The 18561-nt window shown below is 42.2% G+C and overlaps 1 protein-coding gene across 1 annotated transcript in view; it reads right to left on the bottom strand.

The window, feature by feature from the left end:
• The window catches only part of LOC310869531 (RNA-binding protein Musashi homolog 2-like), a 295317-nt gene that overhangs the window by 37012 nt on the left and 239744 nt on the right, over window positions 1-18561 (bottom strand). The window contains 1 exon segment of the mRNA XM_083780315.1: window positions 9379-9453. Coding sequence (XP_083636441.1) covers window positions 9379-9453 — 75 coding nt within the window.

Genomic DNA, 18561 nt, shown 5'->3' on the forward strand with positions numbered 1-18561 from the left:
GGCATCAGAGGCCCCAGGCTCCCCTGACCTGTACCGACATTGTACTGTAGCCTGACTCACTATGGCCTGTGACAGTGCTAAACACCAGCTGGTATGGTTCTAATGAATCACAGGCATGCCGCATGATCTACTAATGCTATATTCCACTGTAGTGTGCTATACTGACTATATTCACATAGTGGCCAGATTTCTCTCGTGTTATAGCTCCCTAGCTCCCACCCCTCCAAGTACGATAGAAGAGCAAAATGGCTGCCATATGGACAGTAACATTTAGGCATTTAGCAGATGCTCATCCAGAGTGACTTCACAAGTGCAAAATCAGAGTAAGCAATGTAAGAGTGAACTGAACCCTAGTCAAGAAACAACAGCATAAATAGATGGAGTGCAAAGAGAACAATGTAGAGATGTACTGTAACACATACATTTTGCGAGCCTGGAGGGAGAAGTGTCTAGGTAAGGATGTATGGAGCATCGGCCAGGGAGTTTTATGGAAGGTTCCATCAGCCTTCAAAGCCTTTCCTAAAACAATAATAGCTGACGTCTGTGTTCAGTACAACTCTCCTATCCCATCTGTCCGTTTGCCTAACCGCCAAGGCCACGCTACAGTTTTAACGTAGTGTGACGCTGCTCAACAGCGCCACCCAGCGGTATTGGCGAGGTGTTGCAGCTGTCCGTGCTCAGACATACAGACAGAGAGACATACAGACAGAGAGACATACAGACACAGAGACATACAGACACAGAGACATACAGACACAGAGACATACAGACACAGAGACATACAGACACAGAGACATACAGACACAGAGACATACAGACACAGAGACATACAGACACAGAGACAGACATACACAGAGACAGACATGCTGTACATACACACATAGCTGCGTAATGGAGCGGTTAGGCAGGGCCTCTCTCTCTCTATGGATATCAATGAACCTAGACAGTCACAAGTTGGATTTGCGTCCAGCAGGTGGCAGCCATGTCACATTCTTCTCTCCTTCCAGTTTCACGCATGCGCACACCACTCATGCTCGTGACGGATACACACATGACACACACGGACATTCCTGGTTGTAGGAGTGGTTGCACCACTCAAAAAAATAGAGAAAAGTAATTCCCTCCTTATTTCAGCCTTTTGAAATATAATCCTATGTGCTGTGGATATGATAGAGCGTGCTGTTGGTGTTTGGATGTGAAGATATGGAGGAAAGCCTATCCTTCTTATCTGCCAACAGACAGATCTGACACCACAGATGTGACCAGAGAATGTTCTTGTGAAGGGAACATTATAACCTGCTAACAGGCTGATCAAAAATGATTGTGAGGAAAATGACTTTGAACACATCTGTCTGTGTGTGTGTGTGTGTGTGTGTGTGTGTGTGTGTGTGTGTGTGTGTGTGTGTGTGTGTGTGCGTGCGTGCGTGCTCTTGTGATGAACCATCTTTTAGCAAACGTTTAGTTATGAAACAGAATTACTGTCCACATGCTTTAACCCATTCTGAACGGGCACCCATTTTGGTGTTAGCATCATGTTATGCTTTAGCTATTTAAAAATAGCAGATCTACAAGCTCATATCGCGCCACCGAGTGGCGCGATACGAGCTTGAAGGTCTGCTATTTTTGAAAAATCGAAGAGCGACTGACATTTTTAGAATCTGATCTCAGGTCAGAATGGGTTCGTCAGACCAGTGTGTGTCCGGCGGAAACCTCGTATGAATCTGATCTCAGGTCAGAATGGGTTAAACCTTGGAATCTGCAGTGTGTACATATACAGTAGACTGTAGTTTCTTGGGCCCTGACATTAGAATACCTCCCCAGTCGTTTTTGCAGTCGTTTTTCTTTTCTTTGTATTCCCATCTTTCCTCACAATGTTGTTGTTCTGTCAGCATAAGTCCTTGTATTATCGCTTCAGAGCACTCACTGGTTGGTCTTAACCCATTAAGACCTGAGGCCGATTCTACAAATGCCTTCAAGATCAGTAGTTCTACCTCTCAAAATCTCAAGATTGAAAAATAATAATGATCATAAAATAAAATAAAACAGATTTTAATGGGTACGGTACACACACTTTTGTTCCCAGTGCAGCTTCCCACTGAACAGGCATCCAGACCCAACTGTAGTGACAGAGACCCTAAACCTAACCCTCCCCACCTGGCTTCCCTTCCCACAGTCAACCACGGCCAATTGTACGTTGGGACGCTTTTTAGCCTTCACTGAAACACCATTGGAATCTTTATTCTAGACTGCACCATTGCTCAAAAACTCATCTCTTATCTCTCCCTGGATCACCCCTTTTTTCCATACTTTCCTTTAAAAGGTCAGGACTTCCCTCCTGCATCATTTATTTTATCAGAATTGTATGGAGCCCCATAGTGGAATGTGCATATCATTATACTATGAATCAATGCCACAAAAAGCTGACCGCTTCGAATTCTGAGAACAAACATTTAAACTATAGCTGTTGCAGATGTAAAAATAATTCAGATTTCACAACGTCAAGTCGTTTACAAACAAGCCGCCAGAGGTTATAGTAGCCAGGGACTCATTTTATGGTGCCGTGTTGGCGGAGAAATGTCTGGAGACAAAGAGAACCACGTAAACACGTGCGCCGGTCTACTCAGGGGGAGGAGCCTGCTGCCTGTCTCTCTACTGGTCAGGGGGAGGAGCCTGCTGCCTGTCTCTGTACTCGTCAGGGGGAGGAGCCTGCTGCCTGTCTCTCTACTCGTCAGGGGGAGGAGCCTGCTGCCTGTCTCTGTACTCGTCAGGGGGAGGAGCCTGCTACCTGTCTCTCTACCCGTCAGGGGGAGGAGCCTGCTGCCTGTCTCTCTGCTCGTCATGGGGGAGGAGCCTGCTGCCTGTTTCTGTACTCGTCAGGTGGAGGAGCCTGCTGCCTGTCTCTCTGCTCGTCATGGGGGAGGAGCCTGCTGCCTGTTTCTGTACTCGTCAGGGGGAGGAGCCTGCTGCCTGTCTCTCTACCCGTCAGGGGGAGGAGCCTGCTGCCTGTTTCTCTACTCAATGAAAGAGCAGTGAAAGGGAAACCCCCTAATAAAAATCAACCTTTTTCTTATAACCCATAAGTCTTTGCGTTTGTGTGTGCATAAGTTCCTCTTTCTCTTGCTGTGTTGCCAGTTTTGCAAGAGAAACAAGTGGCCAGGTCTATGAAAACGATCACAAATGAAAATAGCTGATCTACAAGCTCACAGCGACACATTGTGAGGTTGTACATCTATTATTTAAAAACAAATTGAGAATAAATCGAAATATTTTGAATATCTTTTAAACATTTGAATTAAAAAAGATGTTAGCACAGACGAAGGTCTGAGCTGAGGACCGAAACGTTTTCTTTTTAATTGCACCATGAGCACAGAGCACCATAAAAGCATGATCAAATTAAATAACTTTTTTTTCCCCTAAGTCTCAGTTTAAGGAGTTTTACTTCTTTTTCTATACGGTGAGCGAGTCTTTTCCTGTCAAAGTTTCCCCAATAAAAAAGGAACAAAATATGTTCAGATGGATGTCCGTGGACAATTATATATTAATCTGGGTTTCCTTGAAATGTGGAAGCAGGCCCAAATAAGCAACTACTGTACACTTTAGAATCAAGCCCAAAAAACATCAACCAGCTACTACCAATAATTTATTTGCAAGTGACTTTGCAGAAAAAACAACTCAAAGGTTGCTTATAATAAGCAGACATGCCTGAAAGAGCGAAGCACACACACAGAGCCCCAGTACCTTGGTGGGCACGCACGCACGCACGCACACACACACACACACACACACACACACACACACACACACACACACACACACACACACACACACACACACACACACACACACACACACACACACACACACACACACACACACACACACACACACACACACACACACACACACACACACACACACACACACACACACACACACACCACTTTCCTTAACATAGGGACATTTCATTGAGAGCATAATGACACCCTGGCAGCGCTCCTAATGGAACCATAATGGCGCTTTCAAACTCAGTAGGAGCCTAAAACACAGACAATCTCAGTGGATGGAGGAACAAGGCAGGCTATGTTCACCTGTAGAGTCGCACCACCTGCACCAAGTTTCCTTATAATATGTACTGTGGTGGGAAAAGTACAAAAATGTTTTACTTTCCATTCTGACCTGAGATCAGATTCATACGAGGTTTCCACTGGACACACACTGGTCTGATTAACCCATTCTGACCTGAGATCAGATTCTAAAAATGTCAAGTCGTTCCTTCGATTTTTCAAAAATAGCAGACCTACAAGCTCGTATCGCGCCACTCGGTGGCGCGCTATGAGCTTGTAGATCTGCTATTTTTCAATAGCTAAAGCATGACATGATGCTAACACCAAAATGGGTTCCCGCGCAAAATGGGTTAAATAAAAGTAAGAATAATGCAATATAAAACTACTAGTAAAAAGTACTTGCTGTGCAGAATGTCGACACTTCAAATTGTCAAATGTATAAAAGTCTTTTGAGAATAGCAGATCTAGAAGCTCACAATGCATCACACTGCGACGCATTGTAAGCTTGTAGATCGGCAATTTGAAATTTTAAAATGGCCGAAATGCGTAAGTAACTATAGCAACTAAAGTTGTACTTAAGTGTTACTTAAATGTTACTTAAGTACAGTACTTAATTAAGTAAATGTACTTAGTTACTTTCCACCACTGTGTGTACTACTGTATATATGCATGCATGTATGCATAAAGAAATGATAAGTGGACACTGACAATTTTGCTGGACAAGGCACGGCAACATTGACTATTTCCTAGCTTTGTCACGTTCCCAAGTTATTTTCTCCACAAAATATGTGTACACACATGCACACATTCCATGGGGGAACTTAGGAATGGCCCCAAATGAACGTTAATTTGTGACATTGGCGTTCATACATGTATAAAGTGTATATCAATGAAAGGGTTCAGTCGTAAGCTAATCTATTTATTTTCTGTCTGCTGACTCGCTTCTCACTCTGCACTCCGGAGTATAACAGAAACTGTCCGTGTGCGTGCAAGCCGTGCATGTACTGCATGTGTGTTGTGCAAATTATCGGATACAGTAGGCAGGCTCTAGACCGGATCTACAAGCACAAAGCACTAAAATACTAGGGCTGCGAATCTTTAGGTGTCCCACGATTTGATTCGATTCCGATTCTTGGGGTGACGATTCGATTCAAAAACGATCTTTTTGATTTTTTTCCGATTCTAAAGCAGTTTTATTTTATTTTTTATTAAAAACAATTAAATAGAATTTTAGCATGATCTACTCCAGTCTTCTGGCATGAAAGCAGAGTACATTTAGTAAAAAGCTTGTATAATTGTAAAGGTTTTATCAACTGAATGATTTAAACACACAAAGGTTAAATCCAAGAGTAAGAACATGTCTCATTCATTTAGCTTGCACAAATTTGAACCAGTACAAAAGTTACAAAATCTCTTCTCACTCAATACCAGAACAATACATTAGTATTAAAACAGGTGTAAAATAAATACAATTGGCAGGCTTAGCTTAGCTGGTAGTAAATGCACTATGCAGAAACCCAGGCCATAATGCATTGCATGCACAGGTACATTTGTGCAAGAAAAAAATAATAATACAAAAAAAAAAAACGACTTTTGGAAAATGAGAATCGATTCTGAATCGGACGGCATTAGAATTGCGATTCTAACTTTCTAACTCTAATTTTTTTTGACAGGCCTACTAAATACAGCTGTCTGCAGGGGAACAGAAGACAAATAATCACACCAGTGTGCGGGGCGCTCTTGATACATCATACATACATCATCTCATTCTGGCCAGTCACAATTTGTGTCCCCACTTTTTCGTCTTCACTTTTCTGCCCTCATTATCTTCAATACTGTACGCACTTTGCGCAGCGAATCATCGCTATACTGTAGGGTGATCAGCCAATCACATGTCTGTGTTCACACAAACCCAGAAAGCTGGGCATATGAGGGAGGGGCTAGCGTCCCGTAATGTTTTTAATTATAAACCCTATAACTAAACCGGTTTTTTTTCCTCCCTCCCAGGTTGCAGTAGAGTGCTTTCTGAAAACACCACATGACGTACACATGCACCAATGGTGTCATGGGATTGAAATGACATGCGTCAATGGCAGTCAATGACTTGATGATTATGACGATGGAAATGTCTCTGTCAACAGTCAACTATCTCCATCATCGAGGAAAATGGACATCTCCATCATAGATGTGATACGTCCAATGAAACAATGTACGTTTAGTTTATGTACCCCTGGCTATTGGGCACGTAACGGCCGTAATGGCTGCCACAACCGTACACTGCCGTCACAATGGCACTGGCACAAATAGATAAACAAATTAATTACAAAATTCAAAAATCCCACCAAACGTTCGAACCATAATGGCTTTGGGATCAGCCCTAATGGGGGTACAGTATAGTGACTGAGGCCATCCATCATCATTATAATATCATTAGACTGTACATAACAGCCAGGCATCTCACACACACACACTATTTGATCTTTAACGTTCTCATCTGAGCGATACACTACTATACTGTACCATAATGAATGTAACAAGCAGGTTTTCAGACTGCCTGAATGGGTAATCAAGGCCCCAAAAAAACCGTAACAGTGATTTAATCTGTCATTTAGAATTATTATTATTATTTAAAAAGAATTAACATACAGTGATCAAGATTTGATTTCACGACATCTCTCCACATGTAAAATCCATCTCTCCATGTGTGCATCCAGACGATCCATGATAATCAACATTATGATCACAATGCTGGCATAACCAAACCATGTACACATTTGGTTTCACAACTGCTGTAATGTCACCAGGAAATAATGATTCAAGCTTGTCCTTCTCTTAACCTATTGAAACCGGGAAAGCACCTGTGTCATTTTAGATATATATATATATATATATATATATATATATTGGAGGGGGGGCATTTTGTCTCACTTGCCAGAAAGAACTGACCCCCCATTCCGTTTTTCTCACTTGTACTGGTCTTCTCACTTGTACTGGTCTCTCACTCTTGACATGAACAAGTTTGAGCACCACATGATATAGCAACTAAGTTAAAACTGTTAGGATTTAGAAGACATTTGTAGAATTGAGTTTCCCAGGTCTTAATGGGGTTCAATTCACAGCCACTGGCCTGCTAGTACGGTATGGCCATTACAGTTACAGAAACCCATTTATATGCAACTTTAGCTTCAGTACCTAAATCTGTGCAGTTACACACACACAAAATAATTGCAGCTAATTTGCAGTGACATTCAAAACAGCTTTGTAATTGTGTTCTGTGGCTGAAATTCTGGCTATTAAAAAAATTCAGAAGTCACTGGAACACTATGTGAAATTTGTCAGTAACAGCTTAAATACGAAAACTAGCATCATTTATTTCCTGCATCTCCCTCTCTCTCTCTATTAAATGTAGCTATTATTACACCTCAAGATTATTGAGGGCCTTTTCACACAAATTAATTCTAATTACTGACGGTGCATTTGAATGGCAATAAATAAAATTTGACTGGGGACATGGCAGTTTGCAGAAAAACAGTAGTAATAATCGCAAATGACGTTAATCCTTAGTGACTGCAGTGAGTGATTACCAGAGTTCCCCAGTAATATTAATCTTGTGGGGCATTTGTTGGAGCAAATAGAGAACAGTACAGAATGGCTGCTGTAAATGACGATTAAACTACAATTACAAGTGGAAGGAACAAAGGATAGCCTATATATTTGAACCAAGCGCAAGAGAACAACGTGCAGCGGAGAAAACATTGAGTGAACATGGCAGCTGCTTTGTCAGCTAGTTGGAGCCATGATGCATGGTTATGTAATTAAGGGAATCAGGCATCCCCTCGTGGTTCGCTGTGTGTACATTGCAATGTACTTTTTGGCATGTTTACAATTGAAATTCTATGTATTTGTCAGTTTTGTTTATTCTATGGTATTTTCAACGCAACTGTCCAAACCATGGAGACCATGGAGGTATACATAAAAATAGGCTGAAAGGAAGTATCGCTGGCTGGATCTTTTGGGCCACTTGGCAACTTTTGCTGCAGCCAGCTCTTTACTTGTCCAAACAGTTACCCCCACATCCCCCAATGTTTGTAATCGTCACCTCACTCCTCCCTTGATCCCTTCCAGTTATTTATGAGAGCTTTTAATTAACAATTTCAGACTACTGTTGTACAATGGGGGGAAAAGGCCTTTGATCTAAATGGAGACTGCCCTCCACATCTCGGCCAGGAACTGCACTAATCAATACTTGGCCGAAGGTTATTTCATTTGAAGAGAGAGTTTGATTCATACATAAAAAATTCCAATTACCCTGTCAGGAGTTGAGCGAGCCCAGAGGAGACTATTTTAATCATACAGCTTTATCAAACTCTCTAAACTGAGTTTAGCACATACTGCATGCACCATGGGAAAGGTGATGTGCATTTAATTTCTCATAAACATATATATATATTTTGTGTGTGTGTGTGTGTGTGTGTGTGTGTGTGTGTGTGTGTGTGTGTGTGTGTGTGTGCGCGCGCGCGTGCCTGAAATAGCGGTCATTTCTTCCCATTCCAAATACAATTTCTTTCACTTTTTGAGAGGCAATTTTCTTGTAGTTGGACAAACTTGTTAGTGCTCAAATCATTTCTTGTGGGCTACTCATCATGAAGTCATCCGACAAACGTCTATAAAAGTAACGCGAGTGTGATGCATGGGTTGTCATCCCTGAGCAGTGGGACTGACTGATATCTGGCACACATCTCAGTATAGTGCTTCAACAAAGTGCAGCCCCAAGGCCCATACTGCTGACATGTAAACCTGCTCACCTTCACACTGTACTCTATTCAGTCACACAAGCACCCATACAACTGTGAATCAATGCTTTCATCGTGCACAACAACAGCTTTCGGTCACTTGCCCTTGTATGAAAGACACTGTCCTGGGAAAATAATTCAAATCTCCCGACACAAAGTAGGCCTACAGCTTATTTGTTGGCTCCCTAACAGGTGGATTTGCATACATTGGGCGAACGCAGACTGGGGACCTGGAAATCCTCCCTCCATTCTAGACATTTTGGTCATGCTGTTCAAATGTGGTCTCAAAAGGACTAAGCTATTTATTCCACCGCATGCCAGCTTTCTACAGCTGGTTTAAATACACATGTAACATGCATAAATCTGTGGTTATCTTGTGGCTGCGCACTGTGCGCAACAATATCCAGAGTGCTCATTTGAATGAGCGTATAAAACAGGTATTTGCCAGAGTATAAGTGAGTGCATTAAAGTGTGTAACAGAAGCGGCCTGTCAGACATTTAAAGACAGTTATTTGACTCACCGGGGAACTGGTAGCTGTAGCTTGGGGCAAATCCAGTGTATCCTCTTCCATACGTTGCCACAATGTTAGGATAACCTGTGGGGAGAAACACAATGGACATTAGAAAAGCTGAATTTACACCATAGCCTTTGTTGGCTGCTATGTAGTCTCTCGAGACAGACTGTGACTAAAAGGGGGCGCTGTTTTTCCTTTGTTTTGCCAAAGGGTACCCAGATTGCCTGCTATGTAAACTAATAGGCTACATACCAGTACATACTTGTACTGCGACTGAATGGGTACTTGAACTTCATATAGTAGATAATAAGTAGGATTAATCAAGGGTTCTCAAACCCTTTAGTTTGAACCCATTCTGAACGGGAACCCATTTTGGTGTCAGCATCATGTTATGCTTTAGCTATTGAAAAATAGCAGATCTATAAGCTCATATCGCGCCACCGAGTGGCGCGATACGAGCTTGTAGGTCTGCTATTTTTGAAAAATCGAAGAACGACTGACATTTTTTAGAATCTGATCTCAGGTCAGAATGGGTTAATCAGACCAGTGTGTGTCCAGTGGAAAAATCGTATGAATCTGATCTCAGGTCAGAATGGGTTAAATAATAAATAAATGCTATGGGCCTCCAGGTGGTAGGGCTGGGCGATATGACAAAATCTCATATCACGATATAGAATTTATTTTATCACGATAACGATATACTCACGATATAGCATATTTTTTACGATACCTATTTTTTTATCTAAAAGAATTGATTTTTGTTCAGGTCGAGTACTTTACTGTACTTGGGCTGTACTGTACTGTACTGTACTGTACTGTACTGTACTGTACAAGCTCTCCTCCCTGGCCTCTGTCTGTGTTAGGCTGCACAACAGTGACACTTGGTGGTGACAATAGTTATGCTATTTCGTGCTCGGATACAGGGACAGGGACACACATAGCTGTCTATAATGGTTGCACCACTCAAAAAACAATTAAATTCACATTATCCAGTCTACTTATATGAATATAATACTGATGCCCTTCCCATGCACAGACAGGCCCAAAGCAAGTACAAAAATATTACAAAATAAAATGTATATAATAATAATTAGAGGCTGAACTCAATTGTTCAGCCTCTGTAGACATTTTTAAAGCACAGCTCAAGACCCACTTCTACAACATTGCTTTTAATTGATCTTTTATTTTTTGTTATTCATGTCCTCACTGTATTGCATCACTGCTTGTTTTTTAATGTCGTTGCCTTGCTTTTCTTTTTTTCTCCATTGCTCTGTAAAGCACTTTGAGAGCTGCATTTCATGTCATGAAAGGTGCTATACAAATAAAGTTTTATTAGTATTATTAATAATTATTATTATTATGACAATTAAAAAGAAAAAAGAAAGAAATAAGACGTTGCCTTCAGACACAGAAGTACAGGCCTGTGTCTGCATTAAATTGGCTTAAGGAAAAAATAAATATCTCATGTCACAGTTTGTCACTACAGTTGTTTCAGTTCATTTAAGCTCTGTATAGGGAATCAACATGTTCTGTTGTAGTTATAGTTTAGTTTGTTAAAGACGTTGGGCAGCTTAACGATGTTTAATTGACTACAGGCGATAGAGTGAGAGAGAACGCGATCTTGTCGTCAACTCTCCATGCCCACAGCTGTGCGTATATGGGAGTCTAGGACGAGTGGGGCTTTTTCTTTTCCTTTTTTTTTGATGATCACAACAAAGTCAGCGTCTTGTGTTGTTGTTGTAAGCTGTTGCTGAATTAAGGACTTTTCAAATGGAATAATTTATTTGGAACAATAAAACAAGACAGACGCAGCAGGAGGACTGCACAGGTAAGAGGAACGTCTTCGTCTTGGAAGAAGTTTGCAGTGCACCCGACGACGGACAAGCTTATTGTTCAACTGTGTAAAACATGCGTGGCTCACGCAATTTATCAATTTGACCCAACATGAAACCTGCATTTATAACAGTGAATGACCGGTTACTTTAGGGCGCGTTCGGAAATAGCGCACTAGGCGCACTGTGCAATGCAAACTGATAGATGAGTTCGCTCCGGTGTGGTATTTCCGAACGTGCCCCTTACACCGCTCTGAATCTCGTCAGCCATCATCATCATCTCCCTCTTTTAGGTGCAAGCACCACCTCGGCTTGTGTTGTGGTCGTGTTGGCCTTAGAGTATATAATAGAGAAGACATCCGAAAGGTGTTGGCTCACTGTTTTCAGTGCGCGCGGTGGGCTGCTGGGCATGCCGTATATAAGCGCTGTGACGTAAAATACTGCCGTAAAGCGAAACGGCGATATAAGCGATATAGCTTTTTTTTCGTGATAGACATTTTCTATCGAAAATACGATATATATCGTCATATCGCCCAGCCCTACCAGGTGGTGTGGAGATAAAACAGCATCACAGAGGCCCGGGTCACTTCAGGACATTGGCCAGGCGCTCTCTATTGAACACGGTCGTCAGTGTTCCCGGGCAGGAAGCCAGTAGGGGATTGTGTTCTTGTCTCTGCACTAGCGACTCTTACTGGTTGGCCAGCGTGCCTATTGACTGGAGAAGGGAACCGGGGGAACATAACGCGTTACGCTTTCTGAAACCACCAGAAGGTGACTCCAGATGTGTATTGGAGGCGGCATGTGACTGTCTGCATCTCCCCAGGCCAACACAGTGGGGATTGCAGTGACACTGCACCTTTACATTATGTACAGTACATACCTGTATATATGCAGTTTGAAAAGAAGATCTAAGCCGGCGATTGGACGGATTTCTGCTACTGACAGAAATTGGTGAAAAACTAAATTGAGAACAAAACATCGTTACCGACAATATCTGCATATATTTAATTATGTTACTACAGTATGTTCTGTCACTGTTAAATACTGTTCTCTTTGTGGTGAACAGTAAGCTCACTATGTCGCTGTCCATGGTGCTGCACGCACATAGACGGATATTAGGGGTGTAACAATGCATTGAATCGTTCAGTGCAAGGCTTTCAGTTCGGCATGCATTACGAACCAAACAATATGCTCTTTTTGATCAACTTCAAACTAAATAAATGCTACTCCAGTCACACTGAGAGTCGTGGTAAACGAACGCCATGGAGAGACCAGAAACAGATCTTGTCTTGTGTTCCCTGCATGGGAATTATGAGGGAGATGGCAAGAGAGTGGTAGGTAAAAAAAAGTGCAACGGTATGTCGCATGTATGAGCTACACGAGAGTAGCTTATTACATAAGTGGACTTCACCACAGTGCAAAACAAGGAGAGACACGCGCACTGCAATCACTCCCTGCAGCGTTTAGCCAGCAATGGCCGCCTGATTCCAACAGGGACAAATAAATCACCACAGTGTTCGCTAGATTTATTGCCACAGACATGAGACACTGTTCTGTAGGGCTTTATGCTAAATTTAATTGAGCCCTAGTTACACTGTTCCTTCATTAGCCCATTAAAAACACAATAGTTTATTTTGTTTGGGTTGGGCATAGCTCCATTATAGTTCAAAGTGAAACAAAGATCAAATCAAAATTTCTCTGGCATTTCTACTTTTCACATAATGGGTGTGTGTGCGTGTGTGTGTGTGTCATGTGCGCACACACGTGCAAGTGAGTTATGAGGAATCCAATGAAATAACGCTATACCAAAATGTCAATAAAAAAAACAGGTCTAGTGAATTACAGTAGATCACGGAGATGTGCTTCACTTTAAAAAACAAAAGCATTAATATGAGACACCTGGCCTCTGCACCGAATGCTGACACAAATTGCTTCAACGATTACGACATAAAATATCCTTGGTCTGTTTACGCGGTGAAATTTCATATTGTTGCTGCATGTTGCATAATAGGCAAAATTACACTATTTATCAAGTCAGTAGTTGTGAGTGCAACACACCAGGAGAGCGCGCGCGCGCGCACACACACACACACACACACACACACACACACACACACACACACACACACACACACACACACACCCCCCCTCTGCAGCCCCAGGTCCCTGTAGTTGACTAGGTCTGACTAATACAGTAGGTGTGCTATTGCTGCGTGGGCAGAGCGGTGCACTGTGGGCCACGGGGGCCATTGTGTCCTCAAACAAAGTTAACCCATTCTGACCTGAGATCAGATTCATACGAGGTTTCCGCCGGACACACACTGGTCTGATGAACCCATTCTGACCTGAGATCAGATTCTAAAAATGTCAGTCGTTCTTCGATTTTTCAAAAAATAGCAGACCTACAAGCTCGTATCGCGCCACTCGGTGGCGCGATATGAGCTTGTAGATCTGCTATTTTTCAATAGCTAAAGCATAACTTGATGCTAACACCAAAATGGGTGCCCGGTCAGAATTGGTTAAGGGCAGCAGATGTATTGTTCATCTGCTGTCAGACTGTGTATTACATCCACACAGGCCCTGCCAGTTAATTATCTGCACACTTCTCCCACTGAAGCAGCTGCGGCCGACGGTGTGCGAGTGAGCTACGCGGTGGGACAGTGGGACACAGAAGATATTTGAAAAGAGGGAGAGTGGGTGTGTGACTGAATGAATGAACGAACGAATGAACGAAGAAACAAGCAAACAAATTGAAATGGGAGGGTAAAAAAAATGAATCGTGCATCTTGGGATCCGCATGGCTCCAATGTGGATCTTGGAGTTTATGTGGCATCTGTCTGAAGAAGAGCCTTGTGCTTGAAACGTCACACAGATAACTGTGGTGCAATAAAAAAAAGCATCTGTGGCGTTGTTGGAGGCTTGGAGCCCTCAGTGTGCGACTAGCATTTTATTTTGTTCTTCCAGCCTGTGATGTCAGTCATCTGTGACGTCAGCAAATGATGATCGATTTTCTTCGTTTTACGTCTTTATAAATACGTACTTGCGTAGGCACAGGAAATCCTAATTCACACTTGTATGTGGTTGTGAAAGGTAGTAAAAGTATAGCAAACGGCTTGCTTTACTTAGCAGAGGATATTCAGATGATACTTATCCAGAGCAGGCCTGGAATGGCCACATCAGGCTGACCAATGGTTATATATATATATATATATATATATATATATATTGCCGACCTAATTGAAATCTCCCGGGTCGTGACCAAGTCTTTGGGAAACAATGTTCTAGACAGCTTGCCTTTGAGGGGTCACGCGCAAATAAAAATAGAGTGAGTCAGCGATTGTGTAGTCATTCAATAAGACTTTTTTTTCAGCCTTGATGTATTAATCAAGCTCTTACAGCCTTCATCCAAAGACTGAGAAAAAGATGTTTAATAAAGAGGCGAACAGGACAAGACACTTTTTTTAGTTTAGTTTATAAGCGACAGCTCGGTAACAGAAAAGGATAATTAGGATAGCGTCTATAGCTTGATAAACTGAATGTCTGCATTGCTAATTTCAGAGAGCATTCGCCCTGCATACAGAGCTCTGTGGCAGAGATTAAACTACTAGAGAGACTTGTCAAGTTTCAAGTTGTACAATTACTGTAACCATGAAAAGATATCAACCGTACTACATTCACACGTATTGGTTGCATTAATCCAGTATCATTAAATGACAGATAATTTAATCATAGCTGCTTTGAAGTCCACAGATACACCTCACTTTAATAAGGTGCTCTACAATATTACGCCTCGGAGCCTTTGCCGGGCGGAATTTGAAAGGTTGACCTGGGTAATAACAATAATACATATCCAATGATTGCTGCCAATGAAAAAGCTCAATTTATTCCTGACCTGAAAATGGTGTTTTGTCCCCTCTCTTCCACACACATGAGGTGCACGCAGACTGATTTTCTACATTGTGTTTTAAGTATTATTATTTTTTTCCCCAATTCTCTTTTTTCCCCCCCATAAATTAAAAACTAATTCAATCATTTTTGAATGACCTAGAGCTCTGCATTGGGACTGCGGATCCCGTGGGACTGCACGGAAATCTTGCCGGAGCAGGTGGTTCAGAAGTTGCTGTGAGTGGGACTGTCCGGTCAAAAGACAACAACAACATGTACAGTAACCTACTATAGATGTAGCGCGCACTCACACACACACACACACACACACACACACACACACACACACACACACACACACACACACACACACACACACACACCTGAAGCATGCAACACTGCAACGGTGCGGGTGGAGCACTGTTGCAGCATGCAGCACAGCAGGGGTCTTCAACATTTTTACCCGTCCCTACATATTGTATACAATTGTGTTGCAGATTAAACTTTTTGATAGATTTCATACCGTAGATAGCTTCATACAATATACTTGCGCTGTCATCGGTGTATGACAATGTTGAATTCATGTTAAGGCACATCTTCAGACATGTAACAACTTAAACAATCAATACTTCACTTTTCTTTCCACGCCACCTTGCTAGGCGTTGTTAGCTTGTAGATCTGCTATTTTTGGTGAATGTTGTTCCCACCAGCATAGGATGCTAATGTTCAAGTGGTTCAACTTGTGTTCAACTGAAGTTCCTATCATTCAAATATTTGGCAGCTCCCTTGTAGTAACTCTGGGGACCCCTAGGGGTCCCAGACAAGTTTGAAAAGAAGATCTAAGCCGGCGATTGGACGGATTTCTGCTACTGACAGAAATTGGTGAAAAACTAAATTGAGAACAAAACATCGTTACCGACAATATCTGCATATATTTAATTATGTTACTACAGTATGTTCTGTCACTGTTAAATACTGTTCTCTTTGTGGTGAACAGTAAGCTCACTATGTCGCTGTCCATGGTGCTGTAATGAGCCTCTCTCTCTCTCTCTCTAATGTTGTTTTGTCCCAATAGAAATATTGTACAAAATCATAATGTAGCCATCACAAATTCCCTGTTGAGGGCAACGGTGATGAGATCATGACAAATCTGAATGATGGACCACCAGATGCTATATAAGATCAGAGGATGTACTGTATATGAAGTGAAAGGAGCTATAACTCATGTCTTTTTCTCCCTTATGCACCATGTCACTGGGACTACTAGATTTACAGTACAAGGAGAGGAACACTGAATCATAGCAACTTGTGTGTGCACGCGCACACACGCAGTGCACGCACGCACGCAGTGCACGCACGCACGCAGTGCACGCACGCACGCACACATACAGAAATCACAGTAGTGTGTGCACACTTTACAATCCTCTGTGTTAATTTAACCCATTCTGATCAGATTCATACGAGGTTTCCACTGGACACACACTGGTCTGATTAACCCATTCTGACCTGAGATCAGATTCTAAAAATGTCGTTCTTCGATAATAATAAAAAATAGCAGACCTACAAGCTCGTAGCGCGCCACTCGGTGGCGCGCTATGAGCTTGTAGATCTGCTATTTTTGAGTGGTGCAACCACTCCTACAACCAGGAATGTCCGGGTGTGTGTATCATGTATCCGTCATGAGCACGAGTGGTGTGCGCATGCGTGAAACCAGCAATGGCCAGCAATGTCCGTGTGGGGTAATGCTGCGTGCGTGCATTTATTAATACCAGTAGGGGGTGCCAGAAACAGAGAGAGGGGTAGTGCTGAGAGAGAGAGAGAGAGAGAGAGAGAGAGAGAGACAGAGAAAGAGAGGGCTGCAGGAAATAAATTATGCTAGTTTTCGTATTTAAGCTGTTACTGACAAATACATAATTACATAATAGAGAGAGAGAGAGAGAGAGGGGAATTGCAATTGCACCACTCGGTTCACACAGGTGTGATTTTTAAATAGCTAAAGCATAACATAATGCCAACACCAAAACCGGTTCCCGTACAGAACGGGTTAACTCAGAAATGTGTGCAAATGCAACCACACACACGCACACATTTGGAACAATAGACAAGATGTAACACTTTTACAACAGCTCTGTTGAATAAGGTTAACTGTTCCCCGTCACATCCATTAGGCAGCAAAGCCAGCAACCATGTATTCCGCAACATTGAAATGCAACGACTGCCTTATAAGAAAACATTTGGGGTAAAATTGAATTAACTGAAGATTATGTTAAAACAGTTTCCGTGCCGGGAATGGATTACTCCAGGTTACTGTCGCTGCCAACCCCGCTATACCCGCCTTTTGTTTTATGTGTTTAATCCGCTGTATTGTAATAAATAAAAAGAAAATCCGTCTTCGTCGCGGAGATAGAGACTAGATGCATTCGCTTTGATGACGAAACCGGAAATCGTCACATGCTGTGGGCTGCTAGGGCTTCTGGGAAATTGAGGCCAATGGAAATGCATGGGGTGCAACGCCTCATTGAGACGAGTCTTGTGTGCGTCTTCCGGGTGCACCAAGATGGTGGATGATACGCTCGGATCACAACATACCGAGGGAGCTTTTTTCGCTGGATTTTCGCGGATTAAAAGCCCAAATAATTCAGCGTATGCTCTAAAGGTAATACAACAATCTCGGCAGTGAAGGGGGGTTGATTAAAATGCGGGTTACGCGTGTAAAACAGTCAAACTTAATTCATGCACATTTCCACTTTATATCCGTGAGTGAGAGGTTGGAGGAAAGCTTAAGACAAAAAAAACAAAAAAAAACAGAGAAGAGCAAAAGACAGATGAGATGAGCATAGATGGGAGGAGAAGAACCATTTCAGTAAATAAAGGCTGCCAGTGTATCTGGCCCGTTGCCTCTTAACCCTCGTATTTGCATCATTAATATGCATGCTAATGTACCTATTTTATGGCTCAACAGTTCTGATTCACTTTAAAATCAATTATCCATCTGCTACACCCATACCTCGCCCAGGCTCAAATGCGTATTAATTTCAGCAAACATACATGGGGCACAATACAATAAAGATAAATGCCTCGATTAGAGGCAGTAAACAAAGGAGCTGGCTGGGATGGCTTTAATGAGATTGGGCATAAAAAAGCGTGCGCGTTAAATGATGAGCCTCGGGTCGCCTTTTCCAAAGCAAATTACGTAAAGGAATGTTTCTCTGTGCTTCTTTTTTTTTTCTTTTTTTCATTAAGATAAGCATTTCCAAACAAGCGTGGTGTTATTATTCTCACATGAGCACTGCCTTCTCCCAGCGGAGAGACGCTTGTCCTCTGCACTGCTGGGACGTTAGTTCACAGAAGTTTGTTTAACCCATTCAGGACAGGAACACCCGTTTGGTGTTATAAGCATAATTATAAAATAAGCAAGAGAAATTGCAGATCTACAAGCCCATAGCGATGCACTTGCTATTTTTAGAAAAAT

The sequence above is a fragment of the Protomyctophum parallelum genome (genome assembly GCF_964188405.1).
Source record: "Protomyctophum parallelum genome assembly, chromosome: 1".
NCBI classification, from domain to species: Eukaryota; Metazoa; Chordata; class Actinopteri; order Myctophiformes; family Myctophidae; genus Protomyctophum; species Protomyctophum parallelum.